Source organism: Protopterus annectens, chromosome 2.part1, assembly GCF_019279795.1.
Source record: "Protopterus annectens isolate FY-2018-M chromosome 2.part1, PAN1.0, whole genome shotgun sequence".
Taxonomy (NCBI): Eukaryota; Metazoa; Chordata; order Ceratodontiformes; family Protopteridae; genus Protopterus; species Protopterus annectens.
The window spans coordinates 1,712,248,558-1,712,273,787 of NC_056729.1; the positions used below are offsets into that span (position 1 = coordinate 1,712,248,558).

The following is a 25,230-nucleotide window of genomic DNA, read 5'->3' on the forward strand; positions in this document are numbered from 1 at the left end:
AGCCATGTCCAACCCGGAATTAATGGACATGCTGCACCTCAGAAAATCCAAATCCCATCGAGCTACGCACTCGAGAGTCTTAAACCTCAGCACTGAAACAAATAGAATCCAAAAAAATGCTCACATGTTATTCCACTTCCCACAAAACGTACTGTTGCTAAGAAGAAAAAAGAAAATGTGTGGGAAGCAATGTGCAGAGTAGGTTTTAAATCCCAAGTAGTTCACTATAAAGTTCCAAATACAATACGAATCAGGTTCAGATGTCTCCTCAGTGTAAACAGCCTATGCAGGCAATTGCTGACACCCAAAACCAGCGGGTGTGTTCCTCTTCCTAGTAGTTCAGCCACAAACTCTTGTTAGTGCAGCTCCACAAAACTATAGCTTGTCATGCACAATCAAGTAAATACAAGCGTTAAGCGGAGGTTATAAATATTTATTAAATAAAAACGGCAAGCGCTTTCAACTTGTGGTCTTCTTCAGGCCAATAACAACTAAAGTGCTTGGTGCAAACATTTAAATATACAAACATTAAAAATGCAATGATGTCACATCCTCAATTAGTTGAAGTGCATGCATTGTTTAAAAATTAAAGGGACAGGAAATGCTGCCCTAATTTTAAGCATAGCTTGTTGTAAGCAACTTCTAAAATCATGAATAAAACATAAAAATATATGGCATGTATATATATATATATATATATATAGTCAGCTGTACTGTATTGCTAAACAATCAATCTTATAAACATGCTTTATACATAAAAAGAAATGATATTTCTATTCTTTTAACAGAGCTAAAAAATGTGCATCCACACATGTCATGTGTGGAATGCATGCATCCAAATATCCATGTCATGCACTAATAGAAGTGGAACAGAGAGATGGAACTGGGATGTTGCATGTGTGCATTTGTTAAAAAATATGTGTAAGCGGATAACGCATAAAGTATATATGTGTATGTCTATATGTGTAAATTGTACACATATATAAAGACAGTTGACAATAAGACTATGTGATGTTATATCAAATGCCCTAAATGAATACTATGCAAAGGGGAAAGGAGGGTGTGTGTGTGGGAAGTGACAAGACTAAAGGAAGTGTGGAGGGGAAATGAATGTGAGGGAAGGGGGGGGGAGAAGTTAAGGAAAAAGTGAATGAAACAAATAGAAATGTCAAGGTGTAAGTGGATAAGTATGAGATATATGGTGCTCAATGGCGTAGTGACCTAGATTTCAGCATGGGTTTAATGGATACCCTGTCATTGAGGCCAGGGTGACAATCAGCTCTAAATCTGATAATCCATTTGGTCTCCTTTGCTTCAGTTAAATTCTGGATGTCACCTCTCCTCAATGTGGGTTCATTCACCTGTATCACTTGAAACTTAAATGTGTGTTGTTTAGAGGTATTAATCACGTTTCGACAATGCACTGCATGGTGAGGCCACTCTGATCTTGTATATGTGTTCTCTGATTCTCTCTTTCAATTTGCAGTCAGTTTTACCTATATAAAATGCACAGCACTGTGTGCAGTTCGCTAAATAGACTACATGTGTAGTATCACAGGAGGCCGCAGCTGTAAAAACAAATTCCTGTCCTGTGTTCGGATGTGTAAAGCTATCTGTTTCTTTGATGAAATTACAATAATTGCATCTACTACATTTCCTGGTCATGCTGCTTTTCACACAGCTCACAGTTTCACATATTCTGTTCAGTCCACATAACATCCTATATAGGATGTTATGTGGACCGAACAGAATATGTGAAACTGTGAGCTGTGTGAAAAGCAGCATGAAACAGATAGCTTTACACATCCGAACACAGGACAGGAATTTGTTTTTACAGCTGTGGCCTCCTGTGATACTACACATGTAGTCTATTTGGTGACCTGCACACAGTGCTGTGCGTTTTATATAGGTAAAACTGACCGCAAATTGAAAGAGAGAATCAGAGAACACTTATACAAGATCAGAGTGGCCTCACCATGCAGTGCATTGTCGAAACATGTGATTAATACCTCTAAACAACACACATTTAAGTTTCAAGTGATACAGGTGAATGAACCCACATTGAGGAGAGGTGACATCCAGAATTTAACTGAAGCAAAGGAGACCAAATGGATTATCAGACTTAGAGCTGATTGTCACCCTGGCCTCAATGACAGGGTATCCATTAACCCCATGCTGAAATCTAGGTCACTACGCCATTGAGCATCATATATCTCATACTTATCCACTTACACCTTGACATTTCTATTTGTTTCATTCACTTTTTCCTTAACTTCTCCCCCCCCTTCCCTCACATTCATTTCCCCTCCACACTTCCTTTAATCTTGTCACTTCTCCCCCCCCCCACACACACACACCCCTCCCCTCCTTTCCCCTTTGCATAGTATTCATTTAGGGCATTTGATATAACATCACATAGTCTTATTGTCAACTGTCTTTATATATGTGTACAATTTACACATATAGACATACACATATATACTTTATGCGTTATCCGCTTACACATATTTTTTCACATATTTTTTAACAAATGCACACATGCAACATCCCAGTTCCATCTCTCTGTTCCACTTCTATTAGTGCATGACATGGATATTTGGATGCATGCATTCCACACATGACATGTGTGGATGCACATTTTTTAGCTCTGTTAAAAGAATAGAAATATCATTTCTTTTTATGTATAAAGCATGTTTATAAGATTGATTGTTTAGCAATACAGTATGGCTGACTATATGTATATATACATGCCATATATTTTTATGTTTTATTCATGATTTTAGAAGTTGCTTACAACAAGCTATGCTTGAAATTAGGGCAGCACTTCCTGTCCCTTTAATTTTTAAATAATGCATGCACTTCAATTAATTGAGGATGTGACATCATTGCATTTTTAATGTTTGTATATTTAAATGTTTGCACCAAGCACTTTAGTTGTTATCGGCCTGAAGAAGACCACAAGTTGAAAGCGCTTGCCGTTTTTATTTAATAAATATTTATAACCTCCGCTTAACGCTTGTATTTACCTGATTGTGCATGACAAGCTATAGTTTTGTGGAGCTGCACTAACAAGAGTTTGTGGCTGAACTACTAGGAAGAGGAACGCACCCGCTGGTTTTGGGTGTCAGCAATTGCCTGCATAGGCTGTTTACACTGAGGAGACATCTGAACCTGATTCGTATTGTATTTGGAACTTTATAGTGAACTACTTGGGATTTAAAACCTACTCTGCACATTGCTTCCCACACATTTTCTTTTTTCTACTGAAATAAATAGGACATGCTGGAGGGACAGATTCATAACCCAGAGGCTCCCTTCACTCTGGAATAAAATCCCAGTCCAGGTTAGGCAGAGTCCCTCATTGACTCTCTTCAAGAGGAATCTTGATGAGTGGATGGGAGATCGTAGGTTTACCCCAGGTATCACTTCTGTGTCACTGTTAGACAGAGGCACAGTATACTAACCTCGAAAAAGGGCATAGCAAAATGAATTTAAAATGGGTGGCGAGAGCCAAACACACTCTGGATAGGCTTATAAATGCCCTAGGGCAGATAGCCTAGTATCAACCTATGAACCTATGAACCTATAAATGGTAAGCCAGAAGGTATAGTAAACCTACTGGCCGACAAATTCAGCTCCAACTTTACCCCTCTCCCCGCTCAACCTTTCCTCCACTTAAAGAAATCCCAATCCCTCATTGCCACATGCCCCAGGGATCTAAATGTTGTCATCACAATAAACAAAACATGCTGGAGGGATAGGTTCCTGACCCAGAGACTCCCCGTACTCTGGAATAGACTGCCCATACATATCAAGCAGAGTGCCTCCTTGGCCATCTTCAAAAGGAACCTTGATTATTGGATGGGAGATATGAAATTCACCCCGGGGATCATGTCAGTCGCCCTGCTAGACAGGGGTCCAGGGAAGTAAATATTGTGGGAAGAAACATCCAGGGAATTGTTATGGCTAGGCTTGTATAGGCCCTAGGGCCAGTAGCCTAGAACCAACCTATAAACATATGAACATATTACCTAGGCATCTTATCTCAAATGCTGTTTTGTTCAGCTAATTTTACAGGGTTCTATCTTTCCTTTGCTTACATATTAATTTTGTTAAGCTAATGAATACAAGTTAGGTCATCCATTCTATACTCAAAGCCCTCTCTGCATACATATCAAAGCAAAGTACCTTTTTTTATGGTTGTTTCAGATGATCACCACAGGTTCACGCTAGATACTGTCAAATTGGTCAGCCCGATGTCTAATGAAACCTGTGCCTTAATTAATTTAACTATGAACACAACACGTGTTGGGCTGATGGGTTCTGCAAACTAATATATACACATTCTAGTTGCTTTAGCACAGAGTTTTCCCCTTACTGAATACAATCATTTACAAATGCATGGATTGTGGACACTAGCACAGCATATGTGGGGTGCTGCATTGCCGAGTGTGCCACCCTTCGAATGAGATGCTAAACCAAGATCCCATCTGCCTGCACTGATGATAGTTCAGGTGGATGTAAAAGATCCCACAGCACTTATAAAGAGTAGGGGAGTTCCTTGATACCCTGGCCAAATTTTCCCTAGTCAGTTTGAATGCTACCTTGGTATCTTCTGAAAAGAGGCTACTAGCCTGGTCAACAAAGAACAGATAGACAGACAGACATACAAACAAATCATTCAAGCTAGTAATGTTCACCAACAGATCATAGAATATTCATTCTTAAGCACTCTTGTAGTAATACATGTCTGTTTGTATGAAATTATGTGTTTTTGCTTTTTGTTTTCAGGTCCCCTGCAAAAAAAAAGTGCAGCAAAAACAAGTTCCCTTTCTTATTGACAAAATATTTAAAAAGTAAATACCTGTGGTATTCAGGCAACTAGTAATAACAGTGCCAGTGTTGTGATAGCTGGGAAAAGTCATTCTTAAGTCAATAATGCTATAAAGAACATTGATACGTAAACAGAAAGATACAACTGGGAGTTGAACACATACCCAGAAAAATAGTTCCCTTTATGATACGAGGTTAGTGACTCAGATATAGCCTGTGCAGTCCTAAAGCATATCAATCGAACGTGTTTGCTTCATTTCTCTGCAGAAAGTTACTGACTGCACCTGTTTAGCAGTGTGGTGCATATTATAAAAAAGTGTAGACAAGTGTGAAAGAAACAAAACCTTCAGTTTTCAACTAAATACAGTCTTAGTGGAATGTCCTTCTCATTACATCACCAGATTTATCAGATAACAGACCTGCTTTGTCCCGATGAATGTTAGTTTTCTTAAATATATGTCGTGATTGCAAAAATTAGTACCTGTTGCAATCAGACCTTGAGAGTCATGTCTGTATAATTAAAATGCACTAGCAGAAAAACAGAGGAGTAAGTTACCTTGCCCTGTTTGCCAGTCTTCCACTCCTCAATCAGGTTTCGTCCATCTAGACGGGTCCCATTAGTTTTCGTCTTGTTTGGGTATTCAATATCCAGGGTATCCTTTGGTAACATGTACTTTCTTCCACCACCCATGATAACCTGCGATAAAAAAGATTTAAATGAATGCGATAAGTATATATATATATATATATATATATATATATATATATATATATATATATATATATATATGCCATATACAAACCACAGTCCTAAAACATTAGTATCAGAGTTCCATCTTCCAGCAGTTTTCCATGTTTATTTTATTACTGAATGTTTAGCTGATGGGTTTATGTTCGAAAGACATGCATCTGGAGCATTTCTCCCCAGGCCTCTGCTGAAAATAGGCTCTGTCCTAGTCAGACTTTCTCAGTCAACAAATGTTAACTAAATAAATAAAATCAAAGAAGTATAAAATTCCCCATGAACAGGGTAACTACATGCAATGCACTAGAAGCGACACATCAAATGGGAAATATTGTGTACATAACGAGTGACTACAAAAAGATACTGCAAATGAGAAAGGTATGTCGTGTGATGTACTGTGTCACTCAGATTATGAAAATAACATTTATAGATTACCCTAACAATGCAATGTGGGCGATATTATGCATGGTATTGCATATCTCTCATGACTTATGCTACCATCCACTCGTTCATTTGAAGATCAGTGCATTATCCCAGCAAATCTATAATTAAGATTGCAGACAGCTGGCAATAACCTTATTACTCCAGATGCCTATTGTAAACATTTCTGAGTACTTTTCTTTAATGACAAACTCACCTCCCTGTAAGCATCACTGTATCACCCTAGACAAAGCCTAATAGCTACTCATTAGATCAAACCTACGTTTATGATCCCAACTCTACAAACTACTCCAACTCCACATATTTACTTCCCTTGCAGCTAGGCTTCACAAAAAATCCTCCTCGTACAACCTGAGGCACTACCTACAAATAACACCAACACCCATCATCCCTAGAAATAAACCCTACAGCACTGCACATGCTCTGTCACACCAACCTCCACAGCACTGCACATGCTCTGTCACACCAACCTCCACAGCACTGCACATGCTCTGTCACACCAACCTCCACAGCACCACACATGCTCTGTCACGCCAACTTTCAATACTCCTAGAACCAAATTCCACAGCAATGCACATGGTTTCTCTCTCAGGTACCAACTCTTTGTCAAGCTCTTCCCATTGAAAGTAAGGAAATCAACACTTCCAAATTCAGAATGCAACTCAAAAGGTGCTTCTTTATCCAAGCAAATGCTCCTGCTTGAACACAGAGCATATTACCTAACCTGTCTCCTTTCAGAGTCTCTTCTCCTCTCTCAAGATTCACTGTAGATGGTCCCACCTTAATGTCTAATGTACATATTGTGCATTACACTCTGCTTGATTGTACACTGCACTGTACTTTACTAGAATGTATATACACAGTTATTTCTACGTAATTATTCAGAACTACTCTGTTAATGCTTACATTTTTGGATTTTTTTGTTTGTAAAGTGCTTTGTACCTCACTCGGGCTGAACCACAAATTGCTCAATATTGATCAGTGTGTTGCTACACTAAACAAATATGAACTCTTGCATTTGAATAACTGCATCACTCTTCATCACTCCCCCCAAACACTTCTCATCTTGCCCTTTTTCTAACTGCCCACATCCACAGTTCTACCCCTCTCGTGTGTCTCATGCATCAAAGATGTAAACCTTCTAGATGCACCAATTTAGAATGGGCAGCCTAAATAACAATCCTCTACCTTGCTCTATCTTGTGCAATTCCACTATCCACCTACATAATATCTTCCATCCCCTCTTATATTATTTTATAACTTACTTCAATATATCAACTGTTTACAAAGCTGTAATCTCCTTTCCTGTACAATTTTATAACTAACTTCATTACACATATTAAACTCCTTGCAAACCTGTCTTTACTGAAATGAAAGAACACTTAAGTTTACAATAATGTTTCCCTTCTGCAGTAACAATACATTTACTTCTGTAAGATTTTACAGCTGGAGTAACTATACAGACTTATAATTGTTGCTGTAAATATTTTACTGTATATTCCTCTCCTGTAATTATTTTTGTTGTTTAGCTGTTTGAAATTCACTTGTTAATATCAGTGTACTTTGGGGGAGCTTTCCTCCCCATGCTAAAACTGGGCTCTGCTAGTCAACAAAGACAAATAAATAAATAATTTGGTCAACAATAACCCTCACAGCAGGCAGCAGACAAGTTCTACTAGTTGAAATGCACACGCGAATGAGTAAAGTACCATTTTGTGCAAGTATAAACACCCTAACTAAGCGTACAGTTTTGTGAGCATTCTTACTCATAATAAACTACTTCTTCTTTCAGCTTCTCCTGGTTAGGGGTCACCACAGTGGATCACTTGTCTGTTCATGATTGGCAGAGGAGTTTTACAGTTCCGAGTGGTCAGCCCAGTGCTCAACCTTCCACAGAAGGCACACACATGAACGCACACCTAGGGAATTTTCTGTATTCTTTGGTGATAACAGCATCTAGGTAGGCATATTTCAGGTCAAGAGTGACCATAACAGCCTCTATGTGCAAAACCGGCAGACAGGAGTGAAAGGTGAGCATTCTGAGCTTCCTTATTACCAGGAATTTGATCAACCTTGAAAGACATGGGAGCAGTCTCCAAGGCCCAACTTTATATGGTACCAAGAACATCCTAGAATACAAACCTTGTCGTCATTCTGTGATGCAAGTTAATAATAACATATTTCAACATGCATTTCAACATTGGGTCTGCCAGTAACATCTTTAATGGATTAGAAGATGTTCCCTTAAAGGTGCATTATTTTAAATTCTATCTGATATCCTTCCTCATCCAGCAGCCTGCGGTCAACTCAAAAGGACTGAAACTTGGACAAGGAAGGCCTACATTCTAGAAAGGGAGGGATATGGAAGTCAAAATGCAGTTGTGTAAAATCTTACCATAACAGTAGCTGTTCTTCTCTTTGCTGTTGCAGTGTCCTAAACAGAAAGGATCTCCCTACGAGGGCAGCCCAAATGCTTGGCCAGTATACCAATGCCCAATGATCTTGTATATGCCGTACATCACACTTACACTCCCCGCACAAAACACAGGGCATAAGGATGTACAGGCGCAACTATCCAGAACTGAATTGCCCCAGAAGTGAACAGTCTCCACAGGACAAGGATTTCATGCACATCCAAAAGGAAAAAATTCAGAAGAAAAAGGGGAAACCCTCAGCCAGAAGGGGGTCTAAAACAAAAAAACAGAACAAACAAGTAGGTTGGATGGTACAACAGTGAAGAAAAGGTCTACTGGTATGGTAAGATTTTACACAACTGTACTCTGTCCTTCTATATTACTGTTACAGTATCCTAAACAGAAGGGAGGGTAAAAAAGCTCAACAGAATGGGACATGGAAGGCTGAGAAGAGAAGAGCCCCCAACAAAGCCATATAAAATGGTTTCAGCAAAGCTTGCTCTGGCCCTAGAAACCATATCCAGTTTATAATGCTTAGTACAGGTATGTACTGAAGACCAAGTAGCAGCTTCAAGGATGGATTTGATGTCCAATGACTTGAAGAAGGCATCAGAAGAGGCAACAGCTGTAGTGGAACAAACTCACAGAAACAGAGATTTGCCATGAAAAATATAACAAAAGGAAATGGTCTTTGATATCCTGGAGGAGATGGTTTGCTTAGAAATGGGAAATCCAATGTCCTGGGATGAAATGAAACAAAAAAGCTGGTCAGACTTATGAATAGTCTTAGTTTTATCCATATAGTACCTGAGCTGTCTATGCAAATCCAAGTTAGGCAGGACCTTCTTACTAGCAGACTGGAGAAAAGGGAAAAAGGGAGTCAACTAATTCAAGAATAACTGATTTACTACCATGGTCAATATTTATTTAATGTTTGTTTACTGGGAAATTCTGACTGGGACAGAGCCCATTTTTAGAGGAGGCCTGGGGAGAAACACTCCAGATGCATGTCTTTGGAATGTGGAAGGAAACCGGAACACCTGGTAGAAACCCACACAAATGCAGGGAGGACATACAGACTCCACAGAGAAGGCACCCCAGCCTAGAATTGAACTAGAGAACCTCTTGCTGTGAGGCGACAATGCTAACTGCTGCAGAACTGTGCACAATAAATGTGAAGGGACACCCTGTCCCTGTGAAAAGCCAAAAAGGAGGAATGGCCACAAGGGCCTGGAGCTCAGAAACCTTCCAAGCAGAAGTCAGATCCAGCAACAAAACAGCCTTCCAGGTACAATGTTGCAAAGAAGCAGAATCTGCAGGCTCAAAAGGAGCCAGAGTCAATTTTTCCAAAACAATATTAAGGTCCTAAGGAGGAGACTAGCTTTTCTTGGAGGCCTAATATATAGGACACCTTTAAGAAATTGTTTGACCTCAAAACGAGAAGCCAAAGGAGGATTCAAGGGCAGACAAGCAGAAATGGCTGGTAAATGGGCCTTCATAGAAAAATAGACCAAGCCAGACTGCAGCAAATGACACAAATGAGAGGACTAGAGGGATAGCCCCTGAAAAAGGGTCCTGATTAAGAGCATGACAGACAGAAAATCTTTTCCATTTGGACAAAAGATTTTATACTTGAGGGTTTCCTTGTCTGCTGTAAAGCCCAGAGCACATCCTCGGTCACTAGCAAGATTTTTGGGGAGTGCAGCTGAATCTTCTGCAGGACTCCTGGAAGTAGCGGAAGAGGAAGAAAAGCAATGGGAGGCAAAAAAGAGGTACCCAAAGGGTACCCCACTTAGGGGCAACATCCAGAGACAGGTCTGTGAAGCATCCATTTGTGAGCCTGTGTCCTGGAACTCATCAGAGAGTCTGACACCAGATTGTGCTCTGAAGGAATGTAAACTGCCTGAAGAGTTAACTGACAACTGACAGCCACTTCCCAAGCCTAAAGAGCCATCTTACACAGGAGGTAAGATTTTGTGCCTCCCTCGTTCCTTACATACATCACTGTAGTGTCATCTGAGTACACCTTCAAGGGGCCCAAAGAGAACAAGGGGTGAAAAACTTTAAGGGCCCGAATCGGAACTCTCATCTCTCTGAAGTTGATATGGTCTGATGTGGAGGCCAGAGACCCTGAACTTTCAGGTGACCAAAAAGGCCTCCACCACGTCTGAGGCATCTGTGAACAGTTCTTGAGAAGGGACTGGAGGCTGAAAGGGTAGGCCTGCGCTGAAAGCAAACTGTTGAATCCACCACTTGAATTCCTTCTTTTGACAGAGAAGGAGAGGTGCACTGAAATCCAGAGGGTGACAATGCTGCAGCCGAACTGACTTTGCAGTCTGGGAAGAGGGAACATCAGAAGAGAAGTGGCCATGAATCCCAGGGCCTGAAAAAAATCCTTGGCTGGCATGGCAGTAAGAGAAGAAGAGACTGAAGGAAGGCTGTCAATGACAACAATTTTGGAGGTGGAAGAGAGGCCAACATTGGCACTGTCTGAATCCTGCATCCCAGATACACATGCTCCTGACAGAGAGTTAGAATGGACATTTGGAAGTTGATAGTGAACCCCATACTTTGAAAAGAGAGATGGTGAACTAAAGATTCGGTAACAGGCGACTGAGAGAAGCTATCTGAAGCAAAAGTTCATCTAGATAAGGAAAAATCTGAATGCTTTGAAGCCTGCAGAAAGCAATCACAGGAGCTAGTCATTTTGGGAAAACCCTTGGGGCAGTAGAGAGGTGAACGGGCAAAGCACAGAACTGAAAATGAAAGGAAGGCAGAGAAACTTTAAACCTTTCTGAAAAGAGGGTGATCAGGGGTATGAAGGTAAGCATGTTTCAGATGTAAAGACACCAGAAAATCCTGTTTTGATAGTGAAAACAGGGTTTGAAGAGTAAGGATCCAAAAAGAAGGGACCTCGAGAAAGGTGTTGAGCCAAGAGAGATCCAGAATAGGTCTTCAAGTGCCCTCCTTTCTAGGAACCAGGAACATCATGGGAAAAAACCCTTTCCCACTTGAGAAAGCGGGACAGATTGAATGGTTCCTTTGTTCACTAGGGACCCTAGAACCTCTGGGAAATGAAGTTGCTCTAGAGGAGGTTGAGGAATTCTGAGGGGAAACAAAAAGAGAGAGAGAGACTTCCATACCATGAAGTAGCCCTGACAAATGATAGAAAGAACCCAAGAGGCTAAAGTGATGAGAAGCCAGTTCTGAAGAGAAAGGGAAAGCCAAAGGAACAAAGGAACTGAGTCTAAAAGAAAGGAGCGAGATTGTCAAAGAGAAGCAGGATTCTCAGATAAAGGAGGCTACTGGACCACAGAAAACTGAGAAGCCTAAGCAGAAGGGGTTCACCTACCACCCTACCTGCCCTTGGAGGTCTTGCAGGGTTGCCTGCGAACAAAAGTAGATATAGAAGGATAATTCCTCTAGAGTTTATGGATTGGACAGACAAAAATACATTTAAGGTTCTGCAAGACTTTGCCTTTCTCTTGAAGGGAGAAACATGTCAGCAGCAGCGGTCCCAAAAAGATATACATTATCCAAAGGAGGATCCAACAACTCGGCTTTAATGTCCTCAGGTAGAGACTGGAGACAAAACCAAGAGTAATGCCTCATGATGGGACCCAAGAGCCACAGCCCTAGACGAGGCAACAGCAGCATCATAGCTACACTTAAAGTGGTGAGCCACTTTAGAAGCAGATTCTAAACCAGATAAGGCAGAGGATTTACCTTCAGAATATGGGATGTGAGAAATAACCTGACAAGCCTGAGCAATCAAGGCCAGAGCATACCTGGTGGTGTGGGTCTGGTAATTATAGCCCTAAAGGATACAATAGAAGCAGTGCAAACTTTCTTACTAACCTCCATTGCCCTGCTATCCTTATCAGAGGGCAAAAGCTTAGAAGGTTTGTCAGAAGAGACTGACACCACAGCAGGAAAAGCAGCAGACCATTTAAATAAAAATTGACAATGCTTAGGAACTATGTAGAACCTACCAGATTTGTTAGGAGCAGGATGTCTGAGAATCAGGAGTTGGAAGCAGCAATGAAAGTGTCTAACAAGGCAGTCAACACAGGAGGAGCTGGCGATTTAAGGGTATCCACTTGAAGCAATTCATAATGTAGTCTTTGAATAGCAGACACGAGCAGAATCCCATTTAAAGTGGGGCTGCTATTTGATTAAAAAATGTAATCATAATTAATTGTTCGATGAACATTTTTAATCGAAATTAACTGCATATTAATCAACATTTTTTCCTTCAAGCATATTAGTCTAGCACTTTGATATAAACAGAGTGAAAAAAACAAGACACTGATGTTGTCACTATTTTTTCAGCCAGTTGCTTAAGAAGAGCAGTTTGTTTGCATTAGTTGGTTCAAAAGATGCTCTTTTGTTTTTTAATTGAACACATCCAGAAACCGAAAACAAGCATTCACAAGAGATGGTAGTGGCTGGGAGTGCTAAAATTTCTGGCTAACTTAGCCAGGACTGGGTAATTCTCCTTGTGTTCATAGGTTCATAGGTAGGTACTAGGGTATTGGCCCTGGGGCCTATATAAGCCTAGCCAAAATGATCCCTGGCTTTTGCCACACAAGAAAATTATTTTCCTGTGACCCTGTCAAACAGTGCCACAGAAGTGATCCCCAGGATGAATTTTCCATTTCCCATCCAGTCGTCGGGATTTTTCTTAAAGAGGGGTAATGAAGAGCTTTGCTTGACATGAATGGGTAGTTTGTTCTAAAGTTTGGGAAGTCTCTGGGACAGGAATCTATCCCTTCAGCATGTTATGTTTATTGTGGTGACAAGGTTTCGGTCCCTGGAGCATGTAGCTTGGAGGGATTAGGATTTCTTTAAGTGTCGCATGTCTAACAGCTCTGGGTTTGACATGGCTTTCTATGTTAGGCAGAGATCACCTCTGAGTAGGTGATATGCGACATAGTAGAGCTGGAGTTTTTTGAGACAGTCTGCGTATGGCATCTGTTTGAGGCCAGTAATCCTCTTAGTGATGTATTTCTGTGGCCTTTCCAATTGTTGTAGGTATCTTGTGAGATACATGCCAAACGGGGCATTGTACTCTATAATGGGTCTGTTGAGGGACAAGTAGGGAAGAACAATGACCTCCTTTTTTTTCTAGAGAAGGACCCTTTTGTGATGAGGTGTGCCACGTAGAAGGATTTCCTGACTACTGTGGCGATGTGGTTATAAAAGGAGAGACTACTGTCCACCTGTGTCCCAAGGCCTCTTATCACACTTTCAGTGTTTAGTGAGCTACCGCCTATGTGGTAGTTCATGGGTACCGAGTTTTTTCCCAGAGGGGATGACAATGCACTTCTTGGCATTGAGCTCAAGGCCATGACTTTGACTTCAAGCATCAGTCTCTGTGAGGCCCTTTTGTAAAATGTCTACATCATTAGGTGATTCTATTGTGGCTCCCAGTTTGCAGTCATCTGCAAACCTTGTTAGCCAAAGACCTTCTGTGTTGGCCTGCACTTCAGAGAAGTAGATGCCGAACAGGAGAGGACCCACGATTGAACCCTGTGATATTCCACTTATCACTGGTCTGAAGTCGGACTTGGAGTCGGCTACTTTTAATGTGTGGGTTCTGTCAGTGAGCCAGTTGGCCACACATCTTGTGACATAGGGATTTATACCCAGTGTAGTGAGTTTATCTATAATTCCAGAGTGGGGGATGGTATCAAAAGCCTTGGCGAGGTCAAGATAGGCTGTGTGCACTACCTTGCCCTTGTCTATGGCTCTAGTGACTGCTTCAAAGAAGTCAATCAGGTTTAGTAGACATGATCTACATTTTACAAACCTAAACTGAGTGGGGTTCAGGGTTTGGAGGTTACCTATGTCTTTGTTTATAAGATCCAAGATGATATGTTCCATGGCCTTGCAGACCAGGCTCAACAGATTAATGGGGTGGTAGTTTCCAGCATCCGTGGTGGCACTGTCTTTGTGAAGTGGGATAATCATCGCTGTGCACCATTCAGTAGGCACATAGCCTGAGGTGAGGCTATGATTGAACATGGTACTTAGATGGGGTGCCAATTCGTTCTGTAGTTCATGCAGTACGCAGTCTGGGATGTTGTCTGGTCCTATGGATGCTGTGTTCTTGGCTTTGGAGAGTGTGGTCTTTACTTGTTCACCTGTGGTTCACCTGTGGTTACAGGGGCTTTGCCTTCTTCTGGTATTAAGATGGGCCCTTTGGAGGGTGAGAGGGGGGTAAAGTTAAGCTTTCTACCAGGATGTTGTCAATATCGGTTGGTTCTGCATATTTAGTGCCATTGTGCTATAGCTCAGAGGAGATCTGAGTGTTGCCATTGAGATTCTTGACATAGCTGTAGAATGCTTTGTGGTTGTCTTTGGAATCAGTGGTGATTTTATTTTCATAACTGGCTTTGGAGGATTTTGTGAGGGATCTCAGCTTCTTGCTGAGGCTGACCAGGGAGTTCCTCAATCTTTGGATTTTACTCTTTTTTGCAACAGCTTCTTCCTTCTGTTGTAGAGTTTGTTTATAGCAGGGGACCACCAGATTGGCTTCCTTTTTTTGGAAAATAGCGTCTTGGTTCTGTTGAGGATGGCACAATCCATGCACTCGTGTATGTGCTTATACAGTGCATTTGTGTAAGATTCAGCAGTCGTACCTCTATTTTCCGTCTGCATGAATGTTGTGAAGTTTGCCACTTCTGTCTTAGGAAGCATGAAGTTGGCTTTGGAATAGTTTTTGACAGTGGTTTCCTTAATGGGGGGTGGAGGTGGGATATGGATGTCTAGGGTGATTAGTTTGTGGTCGGATCTGACCATCGAGGATTTGACCTCTGGTGTGGAACACCAGTTACCCATATTGGTAATGACCAGGTCTGGGACATTGTTGCCCCTGGTGGGGATGTGGACAAGCTGATCCAAGGCATTGCAAGGCACTGCAATGGATCGGACTCAATGTCAATTTGTTTTTCAAGTTTGTATTGCTAAACAGCTACTTTCTCAGAGAAGGAGAGAGGCATCAGAGACTTATCTTCAGAGTCTGATGAAAGTTTGTGCATTCGCATTCTCTTTGTGGGTGATGGTTGATCAGAATGTTCCACAAGAACTTCTAGCTCTTGCTAAATTTTATGTCTTTTGTCCTTCATCAAGCATTGAAGATTTCTGAAATGTGGGTCCAGTGCAGTCACAATTTCTAACCATGAAAGGTTGAGGTTCAGTTTGCATTGTTTTAGATCTGTTAAAAATGTTTCTTTGAAATGTATGATGCTAACAGGGTCATCAAATACTAACATTTCGACTTCAAAGTGGCAGAGGGTTGGAAGCATCATTGAGCAGGAAACATACTGCTCTCTGCCCAGTAATTATGTAGCATAGCAACAGGGTTTGAGACCCTTTTGTACCAGATGCAGTCTCTCCCACTCTTATCTACACTGGTAGAGTAAGCCTGTGTTTGGGGCCTGGCTGCTAGAGTTTTCAGCACAGCTTCTTTGTTGTTTAGAAGCTGTTTGATCATCTGAAGAGATGAATTCAAACATGTGGGAACATCCTGAGTTAATTTCTCCTGTTGCTGATACAGTTGCACCTGCTGCGATGTCAACTCAGCACTGTTTGCAGGATTGTGTGCTTAAAGTGTCCCACAGTTTTGTGGCATTTAGCTAAGAGGCCTTCAATTCCAGACTCTGCAACTGCTTTATTTATAGACAACTGAAGGTTGCATGCTATACAGGGCGAGTTCTGAAATGGCAATCTTCCTAGAGAAGCTATCACATTACATGCTTTGTCCACGCCAGAAGTAGTCACTTTCTCAAATTCCCCATGATCTTACCACAGTTTTCTGAATAGTGTCATTCTTCAATTTACTTAATACAAACCAATCTTTGTCATTGAAATGACAAGTAATGCCAAGGTAGCTATCATTAGCCATGAATGACCAAAAGTCGACCATTAAAGCTACAAATTCAACTCCTGCCACAACCTGACTTATTTTCTCTCTCAGTTGCTCATACAAAGCATCAATTTGATTGCTAATGATGGACCTGGAAGGCAAAGTATATGACAGATTTCCACTAGCCACAAATAATGTCCTGGAGACCTTCAGCAGTGATAATTTTAATCGGTTGACTATTCTCAGCAATCCATCTTGCAATGGTGTTAGTAATTTTGCTGCATTTCCCTTGATACATTGCTTTTGCCATCTCCAAAAGTTCAACAAATGTAGTCTGGTGATGAGCCGAGTCAACTTTAGTTGACGATGAAGCCGTTATTGATGGTGCATCATGAGCAATACATACATACTTGGTTCACAGGTAGTAATTCAGCAATGAATTGCTGAGATGATATTTAAACTCTTTCTTGCAATATTTGGAAACCATGGTATCACTAGTTTTAAAAACAAACTTTCCATTCAAAATTGTTCTTTCCACCTTTGATTCCATTTTGAACCAACTCAAAAGCAGTCACTTTTCCATAAATTCCCCATGATCTTGCCACTGATGAATAGTGTCATTCCATTTAAACCAACTTCCATTTATCGCTTGTGAAAGAAAGACCAGAAACAAAATGTGGAAGTGAAGCTGACCTGGCATGAATGAATTAAAAGACGTAGTGTTTGTTGCAAAAAAAATGTTGTCAATAATTTTCCACTTTTTTAATTTTTCGTTTAAATGGCGATTAATCAGAAAAACTAAATTTTAAAGTATTCCATCATTCTAGCAATTGTGTCCCCAAAGGACAATCCCTGCGAGATTCAGGGCTAACAGACTCCTCTTTATCAGAACAATAAGCTAAAGGCAAAGGCATCTGTGAAGAACAGGACAAAGACCCCTCATCAGACATTGAATCCTCATCTGAGGAATCCAGCTCCCCAAGTCATTTAGAAGGGGTAGAGGTCCAAGGAGGAACAGGTACCAAAATCTTTTGAGCAGGCTTAAGTGCCATCAAGGAAAGAAAACAAGCCCTGAGTAAACTCTTGACATTCCCTTTGAGGATCCTTACAATGGACCAAAACACACTTAAGTTTTTATCTTTTCTTGGAAGGGATATCAGCCCTAACAAATACTGGAGGTTCCAAACCTTGGCAAGATTCGATGAGAACCCAGAACCTCCCCTGACCCATATCTGTAGAATCCCTTTAGGACCTGCCAAGAGAATCAATTGTGGTTCCCCCTCGACATCTGGCACAGGTGCCTGCATAGCCTCTGATGACATGTGAAAAGACAAATCCATGCTGGCTTCCAGTGGGATCATAGTATGTACTGCTCATGATGTAGATGCTGAACAACCTGAGCTATTACCCGCTTCGAGAGGGACATCTGGTGGAGGCTAGATAGCTAAAGACTCTGACCAAGGCTTCTTGCCCTTCTTACCTCCCAGGAGCATCACAGGGTTAAAGGATTCTGCCATAGCACCCTGGGCTAACTGTTTAGGCCATTGGTTTTCAGTATAAATGGCCAGGGAAGAGAAATTTCTTATGTTTGTCTTAGGCCCAAATGCCTTACAGATACTACAAGAGGTATGGTAGTGGGAAACACCCAAACAAAAAATGCACTGTTCGTGAAGATTCTTACAGGGAATCTGCGTGCCACACTGACATTTTCCTTCTTGGATGACATGAACTGTAGGTGGTAAAATAAAATACAAGATGCTCAAAAAAAAAACAAAAACAACAGGGCACTTATCTGGTGTTGCTAAATATTCAGTACAGCAAGAAGTCTTTCAGACCAGCTGGCAAAAATGTCATTTGAACTGGAGGCAATATGCCCTACATTCTGTGTGGGGAGCATAAATGTGATGTACAGCGGATTTACAATCTTTTTTAGGCTTCTTCATAATGGCTGAGCATTGGGCTGCCCTGGGCTGGACATCCCTTCTATTTAGAATACTGCAACAGTGATATAGAAAGGCATCAAAGGGAACACACAACTGTGGGAAGTACAGAGTCATCAAACTCCTGTCACATTGCATGAAAGTTCAGAAGAGAGTGATGATAAACGTATATGCAGATTAGTAGAAAATAAGATGGGAGATCAGCGGTTCAGATTCATATCATGCAGTGAGACAGACAGTTGAGAAGAAGCTGGAGAAGAAACAGTCCACCTGGCCATTCCTAGAGTTGAAGGTAGCATGTAACAGGGTTCCAAGAAAGCTGATTTGGGCAGTTGTGCAAGGCTCAAAGTCCCAGAAATACTGGTAAAATGAATGCAGACTACATACAAGGATGCATTAACACAAGTATGAACAGTGCTTAAGACTCACAGAGGGGTTCCCAGTGGTAGTGGGTGTGCATCAGGATTCAGCTCTGAGCCCATTGCTGTTCATACTGGTGATGAACTACATTAGCAAACAGGTCACCGGGGACAGATCAACAAAGTTGCTGTATGCAGATGATGTGGAATTACAGGCATGCTCTGAACAAGAACATCAGCGGATGATAGGAAACGGAATGCAAAAACGAAGGCACACAGAATGAAACTGAGTACAAATAAGACAGCTGTAATGGCAGCAAATGGGGGAATCAGAAGAAGTTGAGAACTGAGATAGAAAGGAAGATAGTGGGACAGGATAACTGCTTCATGTATGCAAGAGGGATGGCCCAGGAGAAGGGAAGTCTGAATGAGGTGGTCAAAGGTAGAATCAGAGGGGCTACAGCCAACTGGCAGACTGTCAGGTGCAGTATGTGACAGAAAAATGTCAAAGAAGCTAAAAAATAAGGGCACCTGGGCAGTAAAGGCAGAGTAGATGAAGAAGCTAGAGGTGATGGAAATGAAGTGTCTCAGATGGGAGGTAGGATGCACACTGTGGGATAGAGAAAAATGAGGACACCAGAGCAGAAGCTAAAGTAACTTGAATTGCAGAGAAAGTCAAAGAACAGATTGCAGGAAAGCAGGAAGCAATTTGGGATCACAGCAAAGGGGAAGAGGAAAGAAGGGCATCCAATGTAGACACAAGTCGTGTGACAATCTGGTGTGCCGAAGTTAGGCGAGTGGAACTGAATCGAGACATGGCAGCAGTCAATGATACACTCCAAATCCATGTAGAAACTGGGAAAAGGGTGTTTATGATGATTCTGCTTTACAGTTTATCTCAACTGACTTAAGACTATGAGCTACAAACTAGTTTCATCCTTTTGTCCTAAGTCAGTTATCCTTAGTCTCCCTTCGTGTGCTGTGTGACTTTCACCAAGTCATTTAAACAGGCAATTTAACTAAAGCCACTTAGACAGTGATCCTGTGTCATCCCTGATAAAAAGGAAGTTGTACCTCTTAGAGAGGTGCACCTAGGGTGGAGAAAAGGAGCAGTTACCGTGGACACAAGATGTCAGGTTCCACATTACCCACAGTTTTTTGAATGCCAGTAATACATTTGTGAAAACACTTTAGCACTTTTTGTGTAGTTTAATTTATCACCATTCTGTGCTCCCTTTTAGCTGTAGCAAGTTTTTTTTCTTTTACTACAGTTTAAAGTAAAGGGCCATTTTTGGACCTCAGCTTAATGTTGAGTTGGGAACCAGATTATGGAGTAGCCCTGGCCACCAGAAGAGATAGCTACACCAATGCCCTCACAGGTTCACCTGGTTAACAGAAAAATAAAATAAAAATAGCACAAAATAAACCAACTTAGTCTAGGACACTGTGGAACTTCCGTCTTCTCTGGAAGAAGAAATAGTCAGGAATCAGGCTGGCAGCTGGTGCTGCTGGCCAAAGTCGTGAGCTATAGTTCCTGTGGGTCAGGGCTTGATTTCTCTCAGCACTCACTTGCCTTCTGTGCCACGTTGAGCAAGTCACTTAACTAGATGGTGCTTAGAAGCAACTGAGAATATGGGCTAGTCTCCTCAATGGTCCCCAGGATTGCAAGCCTAGTAACCACCTATGAATCTATGAAAAAAACACCTTTAGTCTTTCCAAATAATTCCAGGGTAAATAATTCATATGCCCTTGAACAGCAGAGTCTGGGAGACAGAGACTGACTGATCCCCAAAAGTAGTTCTAATCTTAGGATGGAAGAACTCAAAAAATCTGTGAAGTAGCCTTTGGAGAAACTCTAGAAGCCATGTCTTGTCTATAATGGTTATCCAAGCTACATAAGAAAAAAAATCAAACTGACCTCAAGAAACTACAAATATCACTTATGCACAAATGATAATGAACTATGCTGTTCCTTTCCTCCAGGTAGTGTGTTTATTGCTGATTCAGCCGACAGGAAATTGGAACGCATCAACAATTGGATACACTGGTATCATCTTATGCTCAACATCTCCTAGGCCATGGGCTGGTCATTTCTGTCTCTGTGAGAAATTCAAACTTTATTGTCCTAACTCCCACTAATAGTTTTAATGAACTGCAGTTTGTTGAGAAGCTGAGAAATCGTGGTGTGTGGTCTTTGATAACAGACTGACGCTGAAGGACCAGGTGTCTCCTGTGCGTCTATATCATGTTATCGAAATTTTACTACATCGAATCACTAAACGTCTGCCTCTAGTGATTGATGTAGGAAAACATCGAATAACATTAAAAAAAAAAAAACAAACAAAAATAAAAACTAACTAGCGTAGGCAAGGGGGCAAGCAATGCTGCACCCCCCAAGTGGGGGCTGCGCCCCCCACATCCCCCTACTTAAATATTCCAACTCCGAGACAGCACTACATTGAGGTAAACAGAAATCTCTCCCAACAGAGATTTCTGTTTACCTGTACGATGTTCTGCACTTTCGATGTTGTGCTGCTGACAATATCAGCTTCAATACTGTCGGCTTTTGATATCATGAAGTAGACCCGTCTCCTGTTAGATCATCTTGCCTCCATCTCAGAAGCTATTATAAATTCAAGTCCATATAGCCTAGACACAGACTATCTGCAATAAACGAGTAAAAAAAAAAAACACATCACAAAGCATACAGGTTATAATTTCTCTTTTGTAAACCGGCTTTTTACATCCCTTTTTATACAATTTTTTTAAGAAACAAAATTACCTCATTTAATTCATAAATAGTTGGTATAAAAGTGATGTTTTTGCATGTTAGTTGCACCTCTCCTTTCCTGACTTACTAAAGCAGTTGACATTGTATCACATGAAAGACTCCAATTCAAATTCTAATATTTGGTCTCGGCCACACTTCCCTTTCCTGGTTTTGGCTACACTTCCCTTTCCTGGTTTCGGCCAGACTTCCCTTTCCTGATTTCAGCCACACTTCCTTTTTCTGGTCTTGGCCACATTTCCCTTTCCTGGTCTAGGCCCCACTTCCCTTTCCTGATTTTGGCCACACTTCCCTTTCCTGGTCTCGGCCACATTTCCCTTTCCTGGTCTTGGCCACACTTCCCTTTCCTGATTTTGGCCACACTTCCCTTTCCTGGTCTCGGCCACATTTCCCTTTCCTGGTCTCGGCCACACTGGTCTCACGGCTACTTATCAACAGATCCCATGCTGCTAAGTGACTTAAGGAATACTCCTCCTTTTTACCCATTACTATTCAATATATTTATAAATATGACTTACTTACAGTGACCAAAAACACCACAGTTATTCAATCTGCAAATGACACTAGATTCTTCTGCTCTGCCAATACCTTTATCAGATTGTCAAGAGCTAACTCGGACCTCTTATTCCTCCAATGAGTCATGGCTCTCAAGCTCATGCATCCTACTAAATGCTACAAAACAAAAAAATGATTTTTGCACCTAAAACACTCAGTTATGCAGACCTATCTACCTTCTGTATCCCCTCATTCAACAGCACAATTGAAAAACCACTAAGCATTACTATCAAATAAGAGTCTCAAATCTGACCACGATTTACAATGAGCCATCAAAAGAATGCACCAAAACGTGGTCTCTACAGAATCAAATGCTGTCCTTCAATTATTCTTACATGCAGCCCCAATTTTCACAAAATGGTAACATTCATGCCAGCCAAAACTGAGCAATTCTATAATAAAATAGCTAGATTTGGATGTCATCTATAGAGGAAAATCACATCACTGCCTGACCTTGAAACAAATTATCTAGCCACAGCTGTCACCTACCAAATTGGTGGTAGTTCAAGATACCATATATAAACTGACCAGTCTTTATTATTAAACTTTACTCACTGAATAAACCTCTGTGCTTCACGGAAACATTTTCCTTACAATAATCAAATACTTTAACTCATCTACAATGGCACTTTGTTCCATCTTTGTCTGAGAGATCTAGAATTCCATTCCTACTTCCATTAGATAAATTGCAATGTTTTAAAACTATTCTAAAACAATATTTTAAGGCTTCCTGGATCTGTTTCTACACTGCTCCTGGCTAAACAACCTCTTTCCTTTTGAGTCTCACACCTTTTAGTACAATGTAAATGGCGTATTCTAGTCTACTTGATGTCTCTCGGTACCAAATACCTTTCAGTACACATCTGATTCCCACACACTGAGTCTGATGTTTAAGCTCCATGAAATGCCCTGTACTGTATCTCCCCTAATTGCTAATAAAACTATGTAAAATGCCAAGTGTGCATTGTAACATCAACTTATCTATGAATCTAAGTTTATGTTATCTGCACCTAACTACCCAGCTGTAGTGTATTGCACATTCTTATATTTACAATTTAATTTCTGTATTTTAATTCTATTAGAGCTTTCCCCAAGATCTATTTTTTGCCCAGTTCGACTTTCCCAGTCATGAAATGAAAATAAATAAAATAAAAAAAAAAAAAAACATCTAGGCTACTGCAATAACTTGTACCAGGGGCTCCCAGATACACAGCTTTATTAGTCAGAGCTGGTACAGAATTCTGCAAAGCTGTTACTTGTACTTTAAACTACCAGTATTATCCTGCTCTAGTCCTGTAAAGCATTCGCCATCTGGCCATTCACTCATGTATTACATTCAAGTTTCTCGTGATGGTATATTTAACCGTGGACAACATGGACCCCTCATTTAAAAAAGCTGTTTGCCCCACAGTAAATTGCTCCAGCTTTGTGTTCCTCATTCCTAGGGCTGTTAGAAGATTCCTAAAGTATGTACAGAAACTTTTTACTATGCCATCTATTTGGGATGGAGGAACATTTTAATTTTTTTTATTTTAACATTTGTTTACCGGAAAAGTCAGACTGGGACAGAGCACATTTTCAACAGAGGCCTGAGGAGAAATGCTCCAGATGCATGTCTTTGGAATGTGGGAGAAAACCTGAGCACCAAGAGGAAACAAACATGAAGGCAGGGAGGATGTGCAGACTCTGCACAGAAGGCAACCCAGCCAAGAATCGAACTGGAGAACCTCTTGCTGTGATGCAACAATGCTAACCCCTGCACCACTGCGCCACCCAACATGTTAAGAGTTATGGTTGTTCCGTCTGTTGATTTCAGCTGATTAACTTGCTACTGTTTTGCTATACCAATCTTTCTTACCTTTTATTTATTTTTTTTTTTGCTTTTTTCTTTTGGTGGAGTACTTTCTACTATAATTTGGTGCAAAGAAAAAGAAAAATGAAAAAATGCTTGACAGACTGAATAGTCTTCATTTTCACCCACTTTCTTGAACATTTTTTTTCTGTAGAAGTCATAACAGAAGCTCCTTGTCCAAAGAAGCATTAAGAAGTCCTGATTTCGCATGGTCTGGCAGAGACTGGGACCTCAGCCAATCATGTCTTTTAAATCATTGACCCTATAGTTTGCGACCTACATGATATATCCACATTATCATAGCCACATTGTATGGAGTATTTGGTCACCTGTCAACTGATGTTGCAGAGTTTAAGTACTTCATCTTGTCCTTGCCTTGGGACAGTAAAGTCTCTCTGAACATCAACATATATATCTGTTAGTCAGTTTAAGGCCCCAAAGCCCACGGTAACAGCTGTGTAGGTCTTCTTTATATTTGTCAGTTTAAGGGCTTGAAGCCCAAGATAACAGACGTGTAGGTCTTCTTTATATCTGTTAGTTAGTTTAAGGCCCTGAAGTCCAAGGTAACAGACGTGTAGGTCTTTACCCAAGGTAACAGATGTGTAGGTCTTCTTCCTTGTTCTTGGAAGGATTTCCTTGTCATGGAGAGATGCATCTCTTGTTGGACCTGCAGTAGCCCCCTCCCCTGCTGGCATCCATGGACACCATAGGTTCATAGGTATGTACTAGGCTACCAGCCCTAGAGACTATACAAGCCTAGCCAAACGAGGTTCCCTGGCTTTCTCCACTCAATAAAATTATTTTTCTGTGCCCCTGTCGAGCAGCACCACAACAGTGATCCTCGGGGTGAATTTCCTGGTTCCCATCCAATTGTCAAGATTTCTCTTAAAGAGGGCTAATGAGGAGCTCTGCTTGACATGAATGGATAGCCTGTTCCAGAGCAGAGGTAGTCTCTGGGACAGGAATCTATCCCTCCAGCATGTTCTGTTTATTGTGGTGACAAGGTTTAGGTCCCTGGAGCATGTGGCTCAGAGAAATTGGGATTTCTTTAAGTGTAGCATGTCCATCAGATCTGGATTAGACATGGCTTTGTATGTTAGGCAGAGGTCGCCTCTGAGCAGGCGATATGCAATGGAGTAGAGCTGGAGTTTTTTGAGACGGTCTGTGTATGGTATCTGTTTGAGGCTGATAATCCTCCTAGTGAGGTATTTCTGTGGCCCTTCTAGATATTGCATATGTCTTGCAAGGTACATGCCAAACGAGGTGTTGTACTCTATAATGGGTCTGATGAGGGATGAGTAGAGAGGAACGACGACCTCCCTTTTTCTGGACGAGAACCCCTTTGTGATGAGGTGTGCCATGTAGAAGGATTTCTGGACTACTGTGGTGATGTGATTATCAAAGGAGAGACTACTGTTCACCTGTGTCCCAAG

At 41.1% G+C, this 25,230-nt stretch overlaps 1 protein-coding gene across 1 annotated transcript in view; it reads right to left on the reverse strand.

The window, feature by feature from the left end:
- Positions 1–25,230, reverse strand: part of ALPL (alkaline phosphatase, biomineralization associated) — a 693,762-nt gene that overhangs the window by 223,250 nt on the left and 445,282 nt on the right. Inside the window, exon 7 of the mRNA XM_044063160.1 lies at positions 5,390–5,530. Within this exon, the coding sequence (XP_043919095.1) occupies positions 5,390–5,530 (141 nt within the window). The remainder of the gene's footprint in view (positions 1–5,389; positions 5,531–25,230) is intronic.